Source organism: Arxiozyma heterogenica, assembly GCF_036370985.1.
Source record: "Arxiozyma heterogenica strain weizmannii chromosome Unknown scaffold_25, whole genome shotgun sequence".
Lineage (NCBI taxonomy): Eukaryota > Fungi > Ascomycota > Saccharomycetes > Saccharomycetales > Saccharomycetaceae > Arxiozyma > Arxiozyma heterogenica.
In genome coordinates this window covers 24572-47345 of record NW_027042678.1, presented here as the reverse complement: position 1 = coordinate 47345, position 22774 = coordinate 24572, and the positions used below count along the sequence as shown (strand labels likewise).

General features: G+C 31.5%; 9 protein-coding genes across 9 annotated transcripts; 4 read left to right on the top strand and 5 right to left on the bottom strand.

The window, feature by feature from the left end:
- Positions 1-1250: 1250 nt before the first annotated feature.
- On the top strand, positions 1251-2426 carry PWA37_002867 (uncharacterized protein; the record flags this gene model as incomplete). Its single annotated transcript, XM_064859418.1, has 1 exon — positions 1251-2426. The coding sequence occupies one exon, from the start codon at positions 1251-1253 to the stop codon at positions 2424-2426; it is 1176 nt and encodes a 391-aa protein (XP_064713661.1).
- A 367-nt stretch (positions 2427-2793) lies between these two features.
- Positions 2794-6342, bottom strand: GIN4 (protein kinase GIN4; the record flags this gene model as incomplete). The annotated part of the gene is made up of 1 exon (XM_064859417.1): positions 2794-6342. One exon carries the CDS (start codon positions 6340-6342, stop codon positions 2794-2796), a length of 3549 nt encoding a protein of 1182 aa, XP_064713660.1.
- Positions 6343-7182: 840 nt separating this feature from the next.
- SMT3 (SUMO family protein SMT3) lies at positions 7183-7506 on the bottom strand (the record flags this gene model as incomplete). Its single annotated transcript, XM_064859416.1, has 1 exon — positions 7183-7506. One exon carries the CDS (start codon positions 7504-7506, stop codon positions 7183-7185), a length of 324 nt encoding a protein of 107 aa, XP_064713659.1.
- Positions 7507-8625: 1119 nt separating this feature from the next.
- On the top strand, positions 8626-10140 carry PWA37_002864 (uncharacterized protein; the record flags this gene model as incomplete). Its single annotated transcript, XM_064859415.1, has 1 exon — positions 8626-10140. One exon carries the CDS (start codon positions 8626-8628, stop codon positions 10138-10140), a length of 1515 nt encoding a protein of 504 aa, XP_064713658.1.
- Positions 10141-10272: 132 nt separating this feature from the next.
- PWA37_002863 (uncharacterized protein) lies at positions 10273-10695 on the bottom strand (the record flags this gene model as incomplete). The annotated part of the gene is made up of 1 exon (XM_064859414.1): positions 10273-10695. One exon carries the CDS (start codon positions 10693-10695, stop codon positions 10273-10275), a length of 423 nt encoding a protein of 140 aa, XP_064713657.1.
- A 458-nt stretch (positions 10696-11153) lies between these two features.
- EMI1 (Emi1p) lies at positions 11154-11417 on the top strand (the record flags this gene model as incomplete). The annotated part of the gene is made up of 1 exon (XM_064859413.1): positions 11154-11417. One exon carries the CDS (start codon positions 11154-11156, stop codon positions 11415-11417), a length of 264 nt encoding a protein of 87 aa, XP_064713656.1.
- A 468-nt stretch (positions 11418-11885) lies between these two features.
- On the bottom strand, positions 11886-13805 carry PWA37_002861 (amino acid permease; the record flags this gene model as incomplete). The annotated part of the gene is made up of 1 exon (XM_064859412.1): positions 11886-13805. The coding sequence occupies one exon, from the start codon at positions 13803-13805 to the stop codon at positions 11886-11888; it is 1920 nt and encodes a 639-aa protein (XP_064713655.1).
- Positions 13806-17766: 3961 nt separating this feature from the next.
- EMI2 (putative glucokinase) lies at positions 17767-19266 on the bottom strand (the record flags this gene model as incomplete). Its single annotated transcript, XM_064859411.1, has 1 exon — positions 17767-19266. The coding sequence occupies one exon, from the start codon at positions 19264-19266 to the stop codon at positions 17767-17769; it is 1500 nt and encodes a 499-aa protein (XP_064713654.1).
- A 2227-nt stretch (positions 19267-21493) lies between these two features.
- On the top strand, positions 21494-22714 carry GRH1 (Grh1p; the record flags this gene model as incomplete). The annotated part of the gene is made up of 1 exon (XM_064859410.1): positions 21494-22714. The coding sequence occupies one exon, from the start codon at positions 21494-21496 to the stop codon at positions 22712-22714; it is 1221 nt and encodes a 406-aa protein (XP_064713653.1).
- Positions 22715-22774: the final 60 nt, after the last annotated feature.

Here is a 22774-nt window from a genome sequence, read left to right as displayed (position 1 = left end):
TTTTCTTTTTTTATTGTAATTTTTCTTTTTTCTATAATTTAGTTTGGTTAAAGGATAAGGGATGGAGATCGAGTTATATTTTAAAAATATCTAGTAACAAGGAAATATAACTTTTAACTTGGTTAATGGTTATTATTTGGGAATATAATCTATCTAAGTCTATCAACAGGAATAATCTTTCTTATAGTACTGTTATAATAGTCTATCAATATTAGTCAAACGATAATGATACAATTTAAAAAAAAAAGAATAATAACAATATTATTATTACTATTATTACTAGTTCGTGGAGCAATTAATTAATGATCGAATATTCAATAGAAAAAGGTTATCCTCAGTAAATCAGACCTTAGAAGGCAAAGACAGAGGGAAAAAAAAAGATAAGCAATCAAAAAGTAAAATTAATTAATCAAAATATATAGTTTTTCTCTTTCTATAATTTTTTATAGATACTTTGTAATACTTTTAAAAATAACTAATAACTAACAAACAAACTATGAACCTCTCAATATATAGCCAATGTGATATATTGGTAAAAAAAAAATACACAGACTAGACATATTTTAGCAATAAGAAAAAAAAAGCCATGATTCTAATTCCAACATGGATAATCGGTCAATCCTTTTCTTTCCCTCCACCTCTTTCATCTCTCTCTCTTTTTCTCTTTCTTACTCTCTATGTCTTAATTTTGCAGAACATGACAATAGAGACAAAGAAAATGACAGAATAGAGAGCTCGGAAAGAAAAAAGAAACGACAACTATATGAAACACACACGCACACAAACACCCAGACCTTCCGTGGGTGGCTGGGTGGATATTTTAGCTGTGGTGCATACAGGGTGTATGGGTTCTTTGATTTAGTGTGTGGTATATGGGTGTAACACTCTCGAGGACGATTGTAACACAAAAGAAAGTGTAAAACAAAAAAAAAACAAAAGAGAAAAAGGAGAGAAGGAGAAGAAAAAGGGGTGGTGGATTGCGAACAATACACTTCGTCAAAGTCCGAGCATTTTCTTTTGTTTTCTGTTATTTTTTTTTTTTTAGAGTATAGAAAATCATGCAAGATCTGCAAGATCAAAGGGGGGAAAAAGGAAAGGGGAGGAGGAAATCATAAGGAAAGAAAACTATATAAAATTGTCATATACAACTTCTGCTCTAAATCTTTATTTTATTGTTAATTATATCATAATAATATAGAAAAGCTATATGAGTATTTGAATATAAAGGTAGTGGTGATATTGGAGTTGCAATGTTTCAATCAGTGAAGGGTGCCCAAGGTGTCTCCTTTTTCACCCCCAAACAACCAATATTAGGCGAATTTGTTAAATATTTGGACAATTCAAAATTGGAAAACATAAATGATAGGTCTCCCCCTTTGTTGTTCACACCGATGAAAATTAGATCCATGACTATCCCCAATAGAATAACAGTGTCACCGATGTGTACTTACTCTTCCATTGATGCATCCCCAACTGTTTTTCATACTGTTCATTATGGTTCCCTAGCTATGAGAGGGCCGGGTCTGATTATTGCAGAGTATACTTCCATCTGTGAAGATGGGAAATTTTCTTTTAATGATTTAGGTCTTTGGAATGATCAATTAGCGTCTGATCATTATAGTAAAATAGTAGAATTTGTACATTCCCAAAATAGTAAAATTGGTATTCAATTAGGTCATTTCATTAATAACAACACGACCTCTAATACATTGGAGCCTCCTTTTTTGGTGAACACTTTAACTACTGATGACATTGATCAAATGATTAAAAATTGGGGGGATGTATGTCAAAGAGCAATTCATATATCCAAATATGATTTTATTGAGATTCAAGCCAGTCACGGCTATATATTTCAACAGTTTTTATCTCCACTGTGGAATAAGAGATCAGATTCGTATAATGAAAATCTGAAAGGAAGAATGAGTTTTTTATTAAAAGTGATCGATGAGATACGTAATAAAATTTCTTCTGATACCCCTATTTTCATTAGGTTACCTGATTGTGATAAATCTGAATCTAAGTATTGTTTAACACAAGAAGATACAGTCCAAATATGTATTGAACTCGTGAAGCATGGTATTGATGTCTTGGATTTTGTATGTGTTAATCCCGGTGATTTAAAGATTCCTCGATATCAAGGCAAAACAAGATTTTTGGAAAAGGTAAGGCACAGTTTGAAGGAGAACGGCTTATCCGCAATAATATGTTCACCATCAAGAATTTCATCGGCAAGAGAAGCAGAGACAATTCTTCAAAGTGGAAAACAAGACCTTATTGTTATTGGGTCTCAATTCTTAAAGAATCCTGCTCTAGTAACAGATTTTGCTAATCAATTAGATATACAAATTACACAACCCGTCCAATATTCTTGGGGATTTTATCCAACAAATAATCATTTAGAAACTATAAAATCCAAATCAAAATAAAAAAAAATTAATTTATAAATGTTACAACAATAATAGAAACAAACAAATATACATTTGTATAGGTATTTTTATTGATATATTTACAATAATAGTAAAAATAAAGTGTCCTCAATAGAAAATGATACGTATATGTCCATATATCGAAATGCGTATTCTTGTTATTAAAGCTCCAAAAATACAAATAATTGCTAATTCATTAGTTACTTCTTCTTCTATTTTGTGCTAAAGAATGAAAAATAAAAAAAATGTCTATCAATATAATATATTTTGATTGTGTAAAATAGATATTAAATGAAACAGGAGAATTGAAGATGGAAAAGAATAAATATGGACGATTATAATAATTCTTTCCTTGTATAGACTAATATTACTTTTGTAAAACACCTTCCTTCGTTAAAATATTTTCAATTTCTCCGATTAATCGTCTAACAGCTTTGGATGAACCAGATTTCTTCTCGATTTGAACCCGACTATGTTTACCATTCCCAGTAATAGAAATCCTAAACACTGTAGACCTTAACGAAAGAATATTATCACTAGATAATTTACCAGTAATTACTCTAGTTTCACTGTTGCCTTTAAGACCTTTGATACCGTATGTTGCCCATCCTCTTAAAAGATTATATAAACCCTGATATAATTGGTTTGCTGAGACTGTGGTATTCAATGTAACAAGCCCACTACCATTAGATGATTTAACATTATTAGTTTGACTTATACCACCGGACAATTTTCTAAAGAAATTAGTGGCACCTTGAGAGTCTTGTCTTGGTTTTTGTTCTGTCATCTTAGAATTTCTTTGTTTAGGAACATTAATTTTTTCATTTTTATCCTGTTCAGTTAATGTTGTAGATTCCTTAGAGGATGGTTTGGGTGCATCTCTAATATTTTCTTCCCTTAATTTTTCTTCAACCCTTTCGTCGTTATTCTTGGATGATATGGTTTTCTCTTTTGTTAACTCATTGTTGTCTTCTTCTTCTTGAACGTCAATTTTCTTAACCTCTTCAATCTCTTGATAAATACCCAATCCAGCATTCTTGGAATCTAATGGAGGCAAAACTGGCAATTCAATCTTTTCTGACTCTTCTTCTGGTTCAGAGAGTGGTGTTTTCTCTTTTTGACTATATCTATCTGCTAAATTTAACTTTAAAGCTTTTTTCTTTTCGGATAGTTCAGGTAACTCATCAACTTCATATAATTTATTGTCAGCACTTTCCTTGCTATTCTCATCATCAATAATAGATTCAAAATTAAATTCTGAATCTTCTTGATTATTCACCAAATAACCATAATTCTTGCCCTTATTTATAGTCTCAGCATTATAATCGCCGTTCTTCACAATATCTGCAAGATTTGTATAGGATTGTTTTGTGGAATATAAGGATAATACAGATAGTCTTTTATTAGATTCACTGAAATGTCTTGACTTCCTCGTAAATTGAGGAATCTTAATGTCAGAAATTTTTCTTACTTCTCTTTGATCATCATATGATCGTAATGGAGCAATAGCAACAGCATTTCCAGGTAATGGTTCATTTTCCTGAATATCTACCAAAGGAGGTCTAGCTGAAGGTAACACTGGTGGTTGCACAGTAGGTGGGCGTTGAAGTTTAGTACTAGCAGTTCTTAATTCACGATTAATATCAAAGGTGGAACCCAAAAATTTAGACCTCCTGATTGTCTCCAGAATCATTTTTTCTGTCTTCAGTTTTTCACTAATATCCTCTTGTCTAAGTTGCACTCTTCCGCTTGAATATGCGTTATCACTAACAGATGATAATGGTTCTGATGATTCAAAGAATAACCCAGGATCCAACCTGGATACAGGTCTTGTTTGCAAAGAAAAATCACGTTGACGTAAAATATCATCTATATTAAAGTCATCATTATTCTTTGTATTGCTTTCTTTTGAATCAAGTGGAGCAGAAACAGATCTGAAGTCTGCATTATTCTCTTGAGCCTTTAAATTTTCTAATTCTTTCTTTAAATTACCTATTTCTTCTTCCATCTGCCTTTTTTGATCTGCTTTTGCTTTCTCTTGAGCTTCTAATTCAAGTTGTTTTAGTCTTTTTTCCTCTTCCTGTCTTTTTCTTTCAGCTTCTTCACGTTCTTTAGCTTCTCTAACTTTTTTAGCTAGCTCCTCCTTTTCTTTTCGTAGTTGTTCATATTTCTCATGTTCAAAGATTTCATCGATAAGTGTGGCAAAATCAGAGCTTGTTCTCTTTGTCTCCTGTTCAATATATTCCCACTCGTCGTCTTCAGAAAGTTTTGTATAAGTAGCAAGTAATTTTGTGGTGATAGACCCACGTTTCATATTTGGTAGCATTGATATTCTTTTACTATTCCTGGCGGTCTTCTTTCCATTCTTGTGCTGTGATCTATTATTAGTATTACTATTCACTATTATTGAATATCTGTCAGATTTAATTTTGGAAAGTCTTCTATTTCTTGAAGCTGGGGTAGGTGATTCATTATTGGAAGTGGACATTTTAGATAATCTCTTTGAATGATTCTTTCCACGGTTAGCAGAAGAAGATGATACAAGATTTACAGAAGACAGGCTTGTGCCCGAGGGTACTTTGATGTATGAAATAGGTCTTTTATGTGATGATCCAACACTGATCATTGATGCTCTATTTTTCCTTCTTTGTGGAGTAGACATATTTTTATTTGGACTTCTGTTGTTGAAACTACTATTATTTTGAGAATTTTGATTATTGGCAATGCTTGGTGACGTTACTGATTGTCTTTTTCTTATATGTTCATTCTTTAAGTTTTCTTGTTCTGCATCCATTTTAAATCTATATAAGAGAGCGTAGAGTGTTTTTTCTGCATTTGCACCTGGCTCAGTCAATTTTGCTTTAATCTCATCCCCGTTTCTACCATGCCATAAAACAATTAAATTTTGTAAAATGTTTTCATCTACTATAGAATTTGTCTCTGCTAATGGGTGTAAATATGTATCTTCACGAGGTAAATTTCTAATACTCTTAGAATCCTTAATGGATGGATATTTTTGTAATAAAGGATGTTTTAGTATATCGCGGGCACTAATTCTTTTCTTGGGGTCCACAACAAGTATCTTACCGATCAAATCTTGTGCTTCATTAGAGATTTCATCATTGTCTGGCATTTCAAAACGACCACTTTGTACTTTTAATAGCAGATTTCTAATATTTCCATCTTCTTCATCAAAAGGTAATCTACCAGTTAGTAAAGCAAATAATATGACACCGCAAGACCAAACATCACTGGCAAAACCATGGTATGGGATACCTGAAACGATTTCAGGTGCTGCATAATGAGGCGAACCACAAGATGTTTCTAATAATTTATCTTCAGTTTCTAATGCAGCCATGCCAAAATCCGCAATCTTAATATTGTACTTATTATCCAGCAACAAATTTTCGGGTTTAAGATCTCTGTGAACTATACCTAATGCGTGGCAGTACGATATTCCGATAATAATTTGTCTAAAAAATCTGATAGCTTCATTTTCAGGTAATGGACCGCGTTCTACCAATAAATTAAACAATTCACCTTTTTCTGCGTATTCTAAAACCATATAAAGATTACTATTAGTCTCCCAAACATCATACAATCTTAAAACATTTGGATGGTTCAATAACTTCATAATGATAATTTCACGTTCGATTCCATAAGGTAAAGAATCAGGAGTACTACTCTGGGCAAAATAACTCTCTTTACCGTTATTACTGTTATTATTACTGCTATCTGTTAGAGCCTGGGATTTAAAGATCGCTTTAGATATAATTTTGATAGCTGCATGTTTATTCAAGTTTTTATTGTATGCCAATTGAACTTTACCAGTGCTTCCAAAACCTAAAGTCTCTCCTAATTTCCATGACCCGATCTGATCCCCTTTAATCGTTGGTGCTGCTTTATTAGAGAGCATAATTGGTGATTTTTTCAATTTTGTTATACTTCTCTTTATATTATTATCCGATGCTATCTGCTTGAGTTTTATCGAACGAGTGAGATTATATTATAGAATAGTTTAATGTATTTTTATTTTACTTGAGATAGAAAACACAGAAAAAAAAATAAAAAATAAAATGAATGGACTTAATCCTTATTAGAGTAATTATTTAAAGGATAGATATGGTTCCGATTATTGATTAGAATAACGAATGGTCTTTATTGATGGAAATTAGATCTTTGTAGTTATTATCTTGTGTCGATACATCTTTCCCTCTTTTTTTTTTTTATCGATCTAACCATCAAAAAAAGAAGGTGAAGATGTAAGAGAAAAATTCTCGAGAAACGCGTAAAATACGTCAAAAAATTTTTTTTAGTTCTTCTTCGAAAAGAAAAAAAGCTGAAAAAAACCAAAAAATTAAAGGTCTTACGCGTTTTTCATTAAATTACCATATATGGATATATTGGTCAAAATAGGAAAGTGACAAATCATTCGCAAGAAGGAAACAAATCAGAAATAAGAAAAGACTACCTTTGGAGTTTACGAACAATAAATCAAACATTGGAACAGCTTAAAGGAGTGCTATTAGACAAGTTGTTGGGCTTGCTTTTTGTTTAAGCATTAAGTATGCTAGAAGGTGGATATATAGGTATATATGTATGCAAGTGTGAATAGATATACTTCTAGTTATGGTAATGCGAGAGTAAAATGCTTACAAAGTTAACATGTAGTCATTAGCAAATAATTTATTTTTTTTTATTTGTTCAACTAGTTGTAAATATGTATAAATAAATAAATATATATATTTATATAAATTTATTCCATTGCAGCGAAACCACCAATTTGTTCTCTATGAGCTTCAATTAGGTCATTATCTTCCATATCAAGCATGGCAGGGGTTTGATCAGCTTGAATTCTGACACCATCATACAGGAATCTCAAAGAATCCATTTCTTTACCTTGTCTCTTTGCAAATGCCTCCATCAATCTTTTCAATGGGGTGGTTCTTTTAATCTTGAAGAAAATTTCGGATTGACCATCTGAGACTTTCAAGTTGATGTGAGTTTCAGATTTGACTTCTGGAGAAACAGCATTAGTTTCTGGTTTAACTTCAGTATTTTGTTCAGGTGACTCAGACATTTGTTGTTATTATATGTATGAATGTGTGGATAGAGTAAATATGGTGGATAGAGAGGGATTGTTCACTTGAACGAGCTTAAAAAAAAGTAGCTAAGAGAACAGGGAACAAAGAGGGAAAAAATAAGTTTTAGACGAAATGTATTTGTATCAGATCTTTAAACATCACAAAATAGCCATCGATCACAATTTCAAACAACTGGTTTACAAACAGAAGATAGAGTAAGTCGTTTGTATTAATGGCATAGAAATGTCATATCACCACTACAAAAGTTTCGATTTGCAAATGAGTAAAATTGTTCAAACTTGGCGATGGAAAGGGGAAAAATCGAGAGAAGGAAAGAATAAATAAAAAAAGAAAAAGAAAAAGAAAAAAAGAAAATGGAAATCCGATCAGAATTACACCCATACACCTCCATGGCAGGGTAATCTCGAACAATTCCGGCTGCGGGATTTGTTTCTTAATCCCGCCAAACGTTTTCGGATTGATCATTCATATTAAAAGTAGAACACATTTGTATACAAAAAATATATAGGACATGCTATGTATATTGATGCATTGATAAGGATATGGTTATAACAATCGTTCCTTTTGTGCTGGGGTCTGGTTAGATTTCAATGGGTGCGTCAAAGATTGTTGCTGTTGCTGTTGTTGTATTTATCATTCAATTGAAATAACATTAATAATATAGAGAGCAGTCCTCTTTATTTAGTTTTATTCCTGTATCCCATCCACCTTTCCTGTAATTGTCAATAAGACTTGAGTTCTTTATAACACAATCATATTCAGGGAATAAGTAAATTGATAGTATACAATTGTAGAATATAGCTATTCAAAAACTTTCTCCGAAAGAAACATCTTTATTCATTGTAATTACTTTCATCCACCACTCACAGTATGCGGTGTACGGATGTACAGTGCGTTATGGGTAATTAATATACTAAAATTTCTAAAAGAAACTACAAATTCTTTCTTTCAGCATTATAACCTTCATATATATTCTAAAACAGTTAGAAATACAATCAATCCTAAAACTACTAAATCATTTTGTCACTATCACCATAAACAGGTCTTTTTTTTTAAGTACTGTTTGAAAAAAAAAAACTCCTATTTCCAAGATTATGCATAAATATAATAGGAAAAGTGTGGTTAACAAATATGTTATTAATAAACAGAAACATTATCAAACGAAGAAGTTGCCTAATATCTTACATGTAAGGAATTTGCCAAAGGACATAACATATGGGGTTCAACCATATAAAAGGAGCCAGACTATTATAAATAAATATATTCAATCGCCTGATTTCGATAATAAGAGACTTACAAAACAATCCTGGTTAAATGATTTTGATCATTTTAAAAATTTAAAATTTATTAAATATGAAGGGTCTAGTACCTTGTCACAGTATATTAATTTATATATCGAAAAAATTAAAGATTATTATCTTAAATTGAATAAGAAATCTAATTCAATGTTGAATGACAAAATTGTTCAATTTAATAATAAATGGAAAGAAGAACATTCAGACCATGAATTGTCTCAAATGATAGATAATAATAATAATAATATTGAAATTAAAAAGTTGACTAAATCTGATAATCAATCGCCTTTAGATAAACAATATCTTATTAGTCTTTCAAATATTAAAAGGGAACATTACCCTACAGTGTATTGTTCTCCTAAAGAGAATTCGACACAATGGGATTATTTGACAAATTCAATAAAATTAATATCTCAAAGAAACACAATCTGTTTTTCATTTGATATTGAAGCGTTTGAAAGAGATAATAATATCATAACGGAGATTGGAATATCTATATACGATCCAAGAGAAAATTTGCATTCTCTTAATCCGATTTTTAGAAATTATCATCTTATCGTATCTGAATCACTGTCATTAATTAATAAAAATTGGGTACTTGATATGAAAGAATGTTATCTGCTCGGTGAAAGTTTAGTGCTTTCATTAAGACAATGTGTAAATTTCATACAAAATTTGATCAATTTTTACATGATCCCTGATAACAATATATCTGATTCGTGGGAAAGAGCTTTTGTTGGACATAACATTGAAGGCGATTTTAAATGGTTGAAATCAATGGGTGTGATTCTACCAGACACTAAACCTGTATCTCATATCTCACAGGTTGATTGTAATTCAAGCTCTCGTACTACTTTGGTGATAGATACGCATAAGATATATTCTGCTTGTTATGGTAAGGAAGGGTCTAGTCTTGGCAAGATATTAAGGTTGTTTCAGTTGCCACATGCTTTTTTACATAATGCTGGTAATGATGCTTATTATACGTTAAGGTTACTGTTACATCTCTGCGATGTCAATACTAGAGTACAATGTTCCTTGGATGATATTTCCACTTTTCAGAAAAAAATAAAACAAATATTGGAAAGATCAAAACAAGAGGATAAGATTATACCAATGTCCTATTCATTGACCTTGAAATACGGTAATAGTAACGACAATAAAAATAATAATAATCCTAAGAATGTTACCAGTAAAAAAAAGAAAGATCTGGTTCCACAAACAGAATTTGGTGGATCACAATGGTTTTCTGATGCTAAGCAAGCTTTTGAGAGTACTATTGTTTCAAAGAGTAATGTGTTTACAGATTTCTAGAAAAAGTTCAAAGTATTGCATCACTGGGGTATCAAAATATTTATCATGGATGATTTAACAATGAAAATAACCATGTGTTATTATTTGAATAATACATACATATAAATACGTACATATATATATATGTAGAAGTCATTTCAATGCATTTTTGAGCAGGTCACTTAATTGATCCTTATTTTTTAATTCTTGTAACTTATCATTACCACCAATAAATCTATGATTTATATAAATATGTGGGACAGTGGATTGACCATTTATTTGATATAAACCCTTTTGTAATTCTGCACCATATTTCAATTCATCTAAATAAATTATCTTTATTTTATCCTTAGGAACCCTATAATTATGGGTTAATGTGATATACGCTTGCCTACCGTAGGGACAGTAAGATTTGGAAGCAATAAAAATAGGATTTTTTTCTATTAGATTTTGGATAGTACGCAACGTATCTTCCGTGACAATAATGTTATCATATTTATCTTTTTCAAAGATGAAGTATAGAGCAAATAGAATAAACAGACAGGGGACTAATATGGCTACGTATTGTAACTTCATTTGATAACAGCACGTGTCAGTTCTAGATATATAAATGTGTCCTTAGTGTATGTTCCTATTCCACTGTGTATACCTATTTCTTTTGATTTTTTCATGAGAACTTTTTAACCAACCCGGTGCAGAACTTATATCTCATGAGTTTTTCAACTAATATACTGTAACGATTTTTTATCATTCATTGACAAGTTCTAAAGGAATAAAAATAGTCAGAAATATACATCGTTACTATAGCTTTTCTTAATAATAGTTATTGTAGTGGCAAGAGCAATAAAAAGAAAAAACACACTGTAATTTAAATAATATTTATCCTATACCTGATAATTGTGTTTTAAAGATTTGTTTAGGTAATTTAGTCATAAAAAATAAACTAAAGTAAGGGAAGTTCTGTTTTTATATAACATATACAAATCATCAAATTCAGTACTATTTACCTGTATTCAAGCACGAAGAAATAAACTATGTCACAATCAAAATATCCAACTACTATGAGCTGTAGAGAGGCATTTGATCAATTAACAATATGCTATTCTATTGGAGGTCAGTTTAGAAATTACTATAGATATGGACAATTCAATCCTTGCCAAAGACAGTTGGCAAAATTGAATTTTTGTCTGCTACATGGATCAGAACCTATTAAAGTTCAAGAATGGTATAAAGCTGAATTGGAACGAAATAAAGAACTTAAAGGTAGTTCAGATACTATATGGAAGGAGAGATCATAAGAAATTCTAAATAAAGACGAAAAAAAAGGAATAAAAGAGAAGACAGGAAAGGTAAGATAAATAGTTAGAATAGCAGAATATGCAATTTTGATTATCACAAGTTTTTGTATATATGTAAAAGTTTCTCATTTCTGCTATTATCATTAGTTAATATATTCATATCTATATAGCTTTATTATCAGTCAAGATTAGTACAGATAATTCTTTGGGATCATTTTATGTTTATTTTGATAAAAAATATACCCATATATATGTATATATAAGTAAGTTTAGAGAATGCATACTAGTGAAGAAAGTGACTAAAAAATACAATAAAGTATGAAAATACATATTAATTAGAATAAGAATATTGATTATTTGAAAAAGAAGGAAGAAAGGTGGAAAGAGACTTTTATTAAATGACAGGGTTGGTAATAAAAAAATATAGAAGGATGAAGGAAGGAAAAAATATCAGGATGTACAGTCACATTAAAAGAAAAATTCTTTAACTTTAACCCAAAATGGGGACATTTTCAACCTTTCTTTTTCTTCAAGTTCTTCTTGTTTCAGAACTTCTTCATCAAAAATTCTACGATGTGACACCAAATCGATTTGGTCTGCAGGAATGTAAAGTCTCCATTCTCTTTTCCAAACTTTGTAACCTAAATAAAGAGCGATTAAAATTGGCATAGCCAAATAATTCTCAAAGAATGCTTGAGCATCTAAGTGATCTTCACCAATTGGTTTAATGGCAACCCAAAATTGAGCTACTAAGGCCAATGTCATCATAACAGCGGCATATGCAGATCCATACACACCTACTTGAGACTTAAAACCAACTTCACCCAATGACCTATGTTGAATTTTCATCGCTCTTCTAAACCTTAAATGTGATACACAGATTGCAATCCAAGTGAATAACTGAGATAACCCAGATATTGCCAATAACCAGGTAAATACTTGCTCCTCCTTGGAAGAGGCAGCACAGAATGCAATAATACCAAATAATGCTGAGCAACCCATAGCCCTTGCAGGTCTACCTTCTCTATCGATGTATTCAAAGAATTTTGGAGCTAATCCCTTTTGAGATAAAGAGTACAAAATACGAGAACTGGAATAAAATGCAGAATTTCCAACAGACAAAACAGCTAATAGAATAACAGCATTGATAAAATGTGGCACCACTCTGACACCATGAGATGCAACGGCAATAACATATGGAGACGCTTTTGTAGCTGATCCACTAGACCCCATTAATTGTGGAGAATTATATGGAACCAAAAACCCAATTAAAGTAATAGAAGCTAAGAATACAAATAGAATTCTATATATCATTATTTTAGCGGCCTTTGGAATGGCCTTTCTTGGATTTTCTTGTTCACTTGCAGTAATTGAAATAAACTCTGATGCACCGAATGCAAACGCAGCATTAACAAAAGTAGCCATAATTCCTTTGAAATGATCAATAGGACGATCGCCTCTAAATGCACCTGGGTTATGCCAATACTTGGCCCCAATGTAACCATCATTACCGGCACCACCACATGTAATAATGATACCCAAGATGAAAAACCCAGTAATCATTAAGACTTTACAACTATTAAAGAAAAATTCTGCTTCTGCATAACCTCTAGCCCCAAAAGTGTTAATACCAATGATTAAAATATAAAATATTAAAACAAATATATCTGGGTTAACCTTTGTTGTCCAATATTTTATTGTCATAGAGGCTGTCACCAATTCCAGTGGACAGACACAAAGCCATTGCAAACAATAAACCCACGCCACCGCAAACCCAAATGCCGGTTCTACTAGGAAAGTGGGATAAATATTGAAATTACTTGGTAGGGAACTATAACAAACAGCCATTTCACCACATGCTTGAATAATACAATAAAGACAGGTACCCATGATTGCAAACCCAATAACTAACCCTGCAGGACCTGCATTATGTAAGGCTTGAGCATTACCAACAAGAAGACCAGTACCAATACCTGTCCCTAAAGAGATCAATAAGACATGTCTCTTTTTGATAGTTTTTTTCATATTTTTATCATCTGCAGAAACTATATCATCTTGGTCAATTTTTTCTATATCATCTGGGTCTTGGTTATCAGAGGACTCGGCTTCTCTAAAGGAATCAATAAATTTTGTGAAAATATTATTGGCTTTATTTGTCAGGCTGCCATTTTTATTACTAGGATCTATTTCATTTATTGAAGAATTTGTCGTAGAACATACATAATATCTATCTGCTTTTGCAGAATTCTTTTTATGTAAAATTATATTTGAATCTTCTAAATCAAAATTTTCGACATCATCACTAGAAGTAGATTCCAAAAACTTATTTAGTCGTACTCCTGATCCGGTCTTAGAATCACTGATAATTTGTTTGTCATCAAATGACATATTTTTTCGTACAAGTTATTTTACTTTTGTCTTAATAGGATGTTGCATATTATTATAAGAGGAAGATGTTTCACTCTAATTTAATAATCGAGCGATAACAAGTATATGCATATGTAAGCAAATATATACTTATATATAAAAATGATAATGAAAAAAAAAAAAACAGAAAAAAAAGTATTGTCCCGGATTGAATTTTATTCTTTTTTTATTAACAAAATGAAATTATGTAAATGTCTGAATAAGGGATCATGCAATTTGATTGATTAATTTCATTGCTGAATTTCTCTCTATGTGTTATCACTTTCTTTTCTCAGATAATACTAACCTTGTCGACAGTTTTATATAAATATTAAAAAGGTTGATAATAGAGTAGAAAAAAAACTTCTATTCATTTTTCTCGCTAGCTTTTTTATTGATGGGATGTTTCGAGACAAAAACGATAAAATGAGCCTTATTAGAAATTCTCGAGCAAAAAACAATTGTTTTCATCTTCCATCTTTTTTTTTTTTTGAGGGATCAAATTGTATATATGTTTTTGGACATCGCATGAATAAGATTAGTCTTTTTATTATATAAAATTTATTTTAGGGTTAAATTTCTGTTTTACTGAATTTTTGATGTATGATAGGTTGTTTAGTTAGGGTTATTATGTGGTTAAAAAATATAAAGGAAAGTTTTTTTTATTTTTGACGTCTTCTTTATACAAATAATATGTTGATCATATTTGAGAATACAAAAAAATACACACTGCATATATAGTAGTAATATGCGTGAAAAGACTGCGAAGTATACAAATAGTGATGCTTTTGTAACACATATAATCATTGTAGCTATATCGCAGTAGGGTTTATTGCCATGATAAGATTTAATATTGTATTTTGGTACTAGGGTTTTGCAGATTTTTTTAAAAAAAATTTGTTCAGAGGGTTTCTTGGACTTAGCCCCCACCTGAGCACAAGAAAAATAATGTCGAATTAGCAACTTTTTTTATGTCAACTGCCTAATCAAGACATAAAGCGGCAATGATAATTTATGGTTAACAATAGAAAGGTCAAAGTGATATTGTCATAATATTTTGTAAGGCAAGAAAAATTTCAGTGGACGGAGGTATACTTCCGTTTATTTTCTTTTTCTTTAAATATCGGTCGATAATCGGACATTAAGATTAAAGTGGATTAAAATAAACTTTGGTCTATCTGGTGCGGAAATATAACTCCACTGTTCACATTTGGTATGTAAAGGTTTGTGATATCGTTAGAGGAAGAAGACTTTTCAATATTTATTTTGAAAATGTCTATCAGTGCTATGATCGGATTATTCTCCACATATCTATTCTCTGTTTTATCTATTTTTCTCTGTTATCTTTTGCTTTGGATTTCCAGAAACGTAATTAGCAATCATTAGTAACAACAGTTATCAGATTTCTTTATCAAAGCAGTATGTTTTCTTATTAACATTTGTTAACCGTTTCTTTGTAGGAAGGTATCTTGTCTGTAGTCCTTTTTCTTAGTATTACTTTTATGTAAAATAAAGAAACTCTAAGAATATAATGATCATGTGTTGATCAATAGATTGTATATAAATAGTGTCAATAAATATCGTCTAGGTAATATTGTCTGTTATATATATCTTCTTTATCTTGGGGTGTATGAATTATAGACTATTATGAGAGTGATGTTAAGCATATTAAAGTTTATATCTGTTAACTGTAATAAAAGAATTTTATATCTTGACTTTCCTTTCAGAAAATGTGAAAGTCTGGAAATATTTGAAGAAGTAGATTAAAATTATATGAGTAACTTGGCTTATTTATATATTTCTAATTTTACATAGGAATGTTACAATATTTGTTTTTTTTATTTTTTTGCTCTTGGATCTTTATGATAGAGGGTGAAATATTCTTCTAACAGTAAATTGTAGTCTATATAATTTTTTTCATCGATGAAGTAGCTCGTTTTAGAAAAATCAAATAGGGAGGTTTGACTCTATTTTATTAGATGGATACAGTTCAGTTAAATTTCTTTTATGCATAAAATAATGATTATTAAGAAAATAGTATGTAGAAAGGAATAATTAATTTAGCCATGCCTTTGGGTTGCATTCAAAGTATTTTATTTTCTTTATTTTTTCTATTTTTTCTTATTAGTGTATTTTTTTTTTTTTTCAGCTATTTGATTTGAAAATATCATTAGGAATATCTAATTCCAAATTCTTTATTTATTTATTTATTTCTTTGATATATCATTTGGAAAGTTTAAAAGTTTCAATTGAGATTATATAGTAAATTACAAAAAAAAAACAACTGAAAAAAAAAAAAAAAAAAAAAAAAAAAAAAAAAAACAAATTTTGAAAGCATATTAAAATATATTAAGATACAATATAACATTAAATAAGTGTAAATCTTTTTGTTGGGAATGAGCGCCTTTATTCATTGGATATATAGTAAACATTCTCAATATTATATTAAACAGATTTAGTATACAAAATTATAATAAAGTTCTTCACTTTCTTTCTCTATATACAACATAGAAATAATAATATAGAAAGATTGTAAATAAGATAAAAATAATGTATGATGAAATCCTTGGCTTTATATATGTTAACATTCAGCCATTTTCCTCTACGAACAGTAAGATATTTAATAAATAAACTCAACAACTTTTGGTGACCTCTCAACAACTATTACTCAACAATTTATCGTTTATTGTCTGCTAAAATCTTATTGTTCTATCTATTTTATCATAGAACATTCTATTTCAACACTTTTTTTGTTAGATTTAATAAACTCTACCATGCATTTTTTGTTTCTTTAACAAATTAATTATTTCCACTCCTTGTATCATTTTAGTAAATCAATATGTATTCGAATCTTATTTCATACTATTTTCTTAACTAAGGTATACAGAAAACATGGGAATTTAAAGATATTTTGATTAATAATATATACTATGATTGTTTTGTCAGGATGGTCTTAAAACATTAAAAAGTAAAAAGTGTCAAGTAATTAAAAGTGATAATTTAAGTTACTTTCCCTTGAGATACAAGTGTTTTTTTCATAGGTGTGGTTCCTTTTTCTTGTGTCTTTATCGTTTTGTTAAGACTTTTACAGTTTTAAGAACTTTCCAAGTCAAAAAACAAAAAGATAAAAACGCAAAAAAAAAAAAAAGTGAAACAAGAACATTTCAAAAGTTAGTCCATAGAAAACACATAATTACAAAGCATTGACAAATATTAAATTTATTTAATGAATATTCTCTATTTCAAGAAAATAAAAGGGGTATTACGAGTGAACAAAAAGTTTTTTTGTTATTTGTTTTTTTATTAAATGAGATTTTGGGGTTAGAAAACTCAAAGCAGATCCAAGATTACTGGAATGAGTCGTTCCTCTAATCAGAAATATATATAACACAACAATACACAATAAATGCGATATATCATACAAAGTTCATTCATTGAGAATAGGAAATCTCTATATATGAGTAACTCTACTCGTATATTTCCAATCTAGATAAAAAAGTCGCTAATATGCAATAGGAAAAATAAGACTTATACAAAACTTCTTCATTTAAAAGAAAAGCAATTACATTCTTGTTATCAAACTCAAACATACACAAACAAATACATATAACACACACATTCATATACATATGTATATTTGTTGAAACAATGTAAAAAAAAAAAATTTTTAAACATATAATTATTCATTAAAACTCGTAAGTCATAAATATTGTATATTAATTTGTACATAACAATATATAGGTAAATAAGCATCAACTTCCAAAAGAGAGAAAAAGGAAATTAAAAAAAAAAAGATAGTAAAAATAACAATAAGCGACTAAAGTGTAAAAAAAAACAAAGATAGAATCAAAAAAGAGACAGATAAATGATACATAAACATGCAAACAGGTAGAGATAGATAGATAAATAGATGAATAACATTCTATTCTCTTTTCTCCCTTATTCATGCTACTAATGCACACAATGCTGCACCAACACCGGAACCATCTTTAGCAATTCTCAAATGAATCTTTCTTTCACCTTCATGACCAAGTGGGGATAAAGCTAAAGCATGTCTTAACATAGATCTGAAACCTGGGTAGTATTCAATAACAGAACCATCACAACCAATCTCGACTTCACCATGGTATCTTTGTTCCAAGGCGTTAGTCTTAATTAGAATTGCAGCAATTGGTACAGAGGCTAAGTAGGCAGATCTTCTAGTTATGGCTCTAACCAAATTTTGGATAGCCTTTCTTTCAGCCAAAGTGGTCGGTAGTCTCAAGCTTTGTAAGAAGGATAATTCAGTTTCACGTAGAGTGGAGGAATCATCAATTTCGATACGTGCTAGTACTTCACTTTGTAGCTGGAATGGTGTCTTTAAACGGTGTGGCAATTGATCGTGGGTTCTATATTGTTGCAATAGAAGTTTCTTGGAATGTAGATCTACCAAGATTGTTCTTAAGATTTCACCAAGGTACATACCAGATACTCTTTTTTCGAACAGATGGAATCCTGGGTTTGGAGAGAATTCTTGATCGATTTGTTGATCCCACTTAGTGTTTGGCAAGTGTTTCAATTCGTTGTCAAAGGACCCCCATTCAGTGTTGATACACATCTTTGTCTTGCCTTGGGCCAACAAATGGTCTCTTAGATCCTTTGGCAGTTTGTGGATATTCTCGATATTTTCCATGTAACAACCGTTAGTACCACTACCGAAGATACAGCCGATGACGGGTTCAGAGATTTCACCGGAATTATTCAAACCACCACATGTATAACAGTGGGACAAGAAAGTACCTGTGGTGTCATTAGTCAAAGCAACGACGTTGATCATGTCCAACCCATAGTTCAACAATTGTTCCTGATACAATTCAACAACGTCTTTACCGACAGCATCTGGGATGTTGAACCCTTTGGTCCATCTGATCAATTTACCAGAGTTTAAAGAGGTTTGTGCTATAGGGTAAGAGAAAGTGAAACCCATTTTCAAAGAGCCGATTTTTCCTGTCTCTGGGTTTGGTTTCAAAAGTTCAGGATGATTACGTGTTAAAAAGGCCTTTGTACGTCTTGCCAAATAACCGAAAAGGTCATCACATGTGACACCTGTTTCTTCTAGTAATTCTTCTGGGATCTTTGATTTCAATTGTTCGATATGGTAGGTGTGGTCCCCATTCAAAGTGACGGAACAGACTCTGAAATGGGAACCACCCAGATCAGCGGCTAAGAGAACACCACTCTCTGTACCGTTTGGTTTACCTGTGACGAAAGTTGGTATCATGGGCAAACCTTTATTGTCTGCACTATCAGCATCTGTAGAGTTCAAACCCAATTCCATCTGTTCGATAAAATAAGCGGTCAATTCGTCTAATTTTTCAGGGGTGACCACAAATTGTTGACATATCTGGTCTACTTCTTCCAATAGTGTCTTTTCAGTTGCCTTATGTAATTGATCAAACGACATTTTATTTTATTTTATTTTATTTATGCTTTCTCTGTATTTTCTTTTCTTTTTATGTATAAAATGCAGTAATATGCAATAATGCTATGAATTATAATGCTATAGATATTATAAGAAATATTATCAATTAATAATATTAGTCTTGTTGTTGTTACTGTTGTTGTTGTTGTTTTGTGTGGATATGTAAGAGAAACGAAAAGGTCACACGGACAAGCAAGAAATCGATCGAAGAGTACTAAAGGAAGCCGAGCAAGGAGAAAATATATATATGCGTACGTACGAACACACACACATATGTATATATATATATATATACATATGTATTACAGAACAAATGAATTAACCGCCCATGAAGGTGTGCTTTTGACCAAAAATAAAAGTAAAAAAAGAAAGAAAGAAAAAAAAAAATAAAAACGGGATGAAATTCTGTAGAACGCCAACTTTGTTAAGTCACGCTTCTCGCATTCTTTTCTCATTTACTGCCGCTGTCGTTGTTGTCGTTGTTTCTTGTTTGTTACGATTTGCCACTACTACTACCAACTTGCAGTTTAACAAGGGGAAGGGGGGGAGGAGAGCGAAGAGCGGAGAGTGAAGAGCGGAGCGAGAAGCAAAGGAAAAAGCAAAAAGAAACATGTGATGGAGATCAAGCTGGTGTGGGTGTGTGGGTGTCACACACGTTTCCTACAGATATAGAGAATACATAGGTGGGGTGTGTGGATGTTGGTTCAACGTACCCCCTGCTTCCCCTTATTTTTATTCTAACCCCCCCCCTTGCTCCCCCTCCCCCTTGGCATTGTCAAAAAGAAAGGGGAGAGAAAAGATAAGGGGGCGAAAACGAGGCGGGAAACTGAAGAAAAGAGTAGAAAAGTAAGAAAAAGGGCCAGATCTAAAACAGTCGTTTACCGCCCACATTTTCCTCGTTATTAGCGACAAGAACAGCTGTTTATTTACTTCCTCCCCCTCCTCCTACAGACACAAATACACACACATACACACACACACTCTCTCTTTCTCTTTCTCTTTCTCTTGTTCTGGGCCTCTTACCCTCTTCTAATGCAAAAAAAATGTTCTCACTGTTTGTTGCCTTGTGAATTTTCAACAGACAAAGGACCTTCTCGTCTAGTATGACTAATTTCAACTACACAGAAAAACTAGAATCACCCCACTTTCTTTTTCTTCTTCCCCTTGACCCGCCGAGAATTCTTTTTTTTCTTTTTTTCTTTCTTTGAATCAGATGATTAACTTAAAACAAATAGCAGTTTGCCTAACAATAATCAATCATTCTAATTACGTTATTGTTACAGCTTATTCTATTCGTTGTCCTTTACTACTCGATTTAATAATAATAACAACAACAAACAACATTGCCAACTGCAATATTAAACTTTCTTCTATTTCAATTTGGGAAAAACACATGCAAGATATATATATAATATATATATAAGAGAAGGTAACAAGAAAAGAAAAGATACTGCTTATATATATATATATATATATGCATATATATGTGCGTGTGCGTATACGTTCATATTTATTTATCTACCTATTCATTTGTTCATGTACGCAAAGGGTTACACCAGAGACGATAAGTAGATCTTAATATCCTCTAATGAACTCTCGAAAGATTGGAAGGTCGGAAAAAACAGATCGAAATGTTTTCCTCTCTTCAGAAAAAAAATTCTAATATCTCTTTTCAGTTGTCAATATTAACAAACTAGACTGAGAACTGTACAACCCCTTCCATTTCACCATCTTTGTTTTATATCTCTTGAAATATTGTAGTTATATATCTGCTTACACGTGTATATGTTGACATTTCAATAACTTCCTCTGGCACTAACATCTTAGTATCTTTCTTTTTTTTTTTAACTACTTACTATTTTGTTTCTCTTTGTACGACGTTTTTATTTCCTCTTTTTTCTTTTCTTTTCTTTTTCTTTTTTTTTTTTTTTGGATTCTCTCTCTATATCTCAATTTGAAAAATAATAATAATAATAATACTTATTATTATTATTATTATTATTAAAATATTTGTTTTGTGTTCAATAACTAATCATATTTTAATAAAGAATTCAAAATATCGAGGAATAAAGAACAGCAAAGAACCAGAAAAGAACCAAAGAAGAAAAAGGAAAAGAAAACACACACACACACACACACAAATAACAAATAACAAAGAGATATACTTTAATTTACTTCCTCCCCCTTCTGTCACTCAACATTATCTATCATGTTCAGAATTGCTAAAAATCTGGTTAAAACCCTTGAACAAACCGTGTCAGACACCGTTGCAAGAAACAACAACAAACTAGACGTGTTCTTCCAGTCTATCCCACCAAATCTAATCGCATCACAATTCAACCAAGATTCAAACAACGACTTCACCCTACCCAACAACGCAAACGAACTCATATCAGGTCTGAGAATCCTTTACGTCGAAGAATGGCAACTACAGCTACAATCCTTTTTCGACTATATTGTCGGTGTCAACGATTTCCCATTACCCATGTATATCAACAACTACGGATTCATGTATCCAGATTATAACGCCATATTGAACCTTATCAACGATTCAATCGGGACCGGGTTCGTCAAGTTGAATATCTGGTCTGCTAAAGGTGGTAGGTTCAGAGATGAATATATTAATTTGGCCCAGAGAGACGAAAATGATATGGACTCAATCTCTTTGGATATTAAACCTTCTATAGATAATGATCAGGATCCAAATTCTACATCACAACAGCATCAACAACAACAACAACAACAACTGTACTCATCGTCTACCGGAATCACCGTTCCTATACTATTCAAATCCCTTGGGTTTAAAGTTCAGTGGACTCCATTGATTGCAGCCACTTTCACTTACCATATCTTACAATTGAACATTGACAACGGACCAGCACAAGTGGCTGGTTTGATCCCGGACGAGGACTATATTATTGGCTGCCAAGATGGTTTATTAGCTACTGGTGGAAATGAACTGTTAGCTGATGTAGTCAGGTCAAGAGCCAACCAATCCTTGGTCTTGTACATCTACAACAAGGTCTCTGATTCAGTTAGACCAGTCACTGTTAATATTGGTCCCGATGGTAGATTGGGTTGTAATATCGGTTATGGGTTTTTACACAGGATCCCCACGACAAAGAATTTCGAACAAATTAACAGCAACATAACCACAACCACAACACTAAACACTGGTGTGTCTATCACTAATCCAACTAATATGAATAATGATCAAACTTTTATACCTAATACTATCAATACTGCATCTGCTGCACCTCTACCATCACCAACATCAACAACTTCCAGAACAAATAAGAAGAAGAAGCATACTCATTCTACTACAACTGCAGATATGAATGACTATTTCAATGAAGGTAAGGATCCAAGAACGTCTCAAAACAATGAGAACACCTCATCTATTCCTCCACCGCCCATAATCCCACATTAAATATAATATAATATGATATAATGTAACATATATACATATGTACGTATATGTAAGCATTTT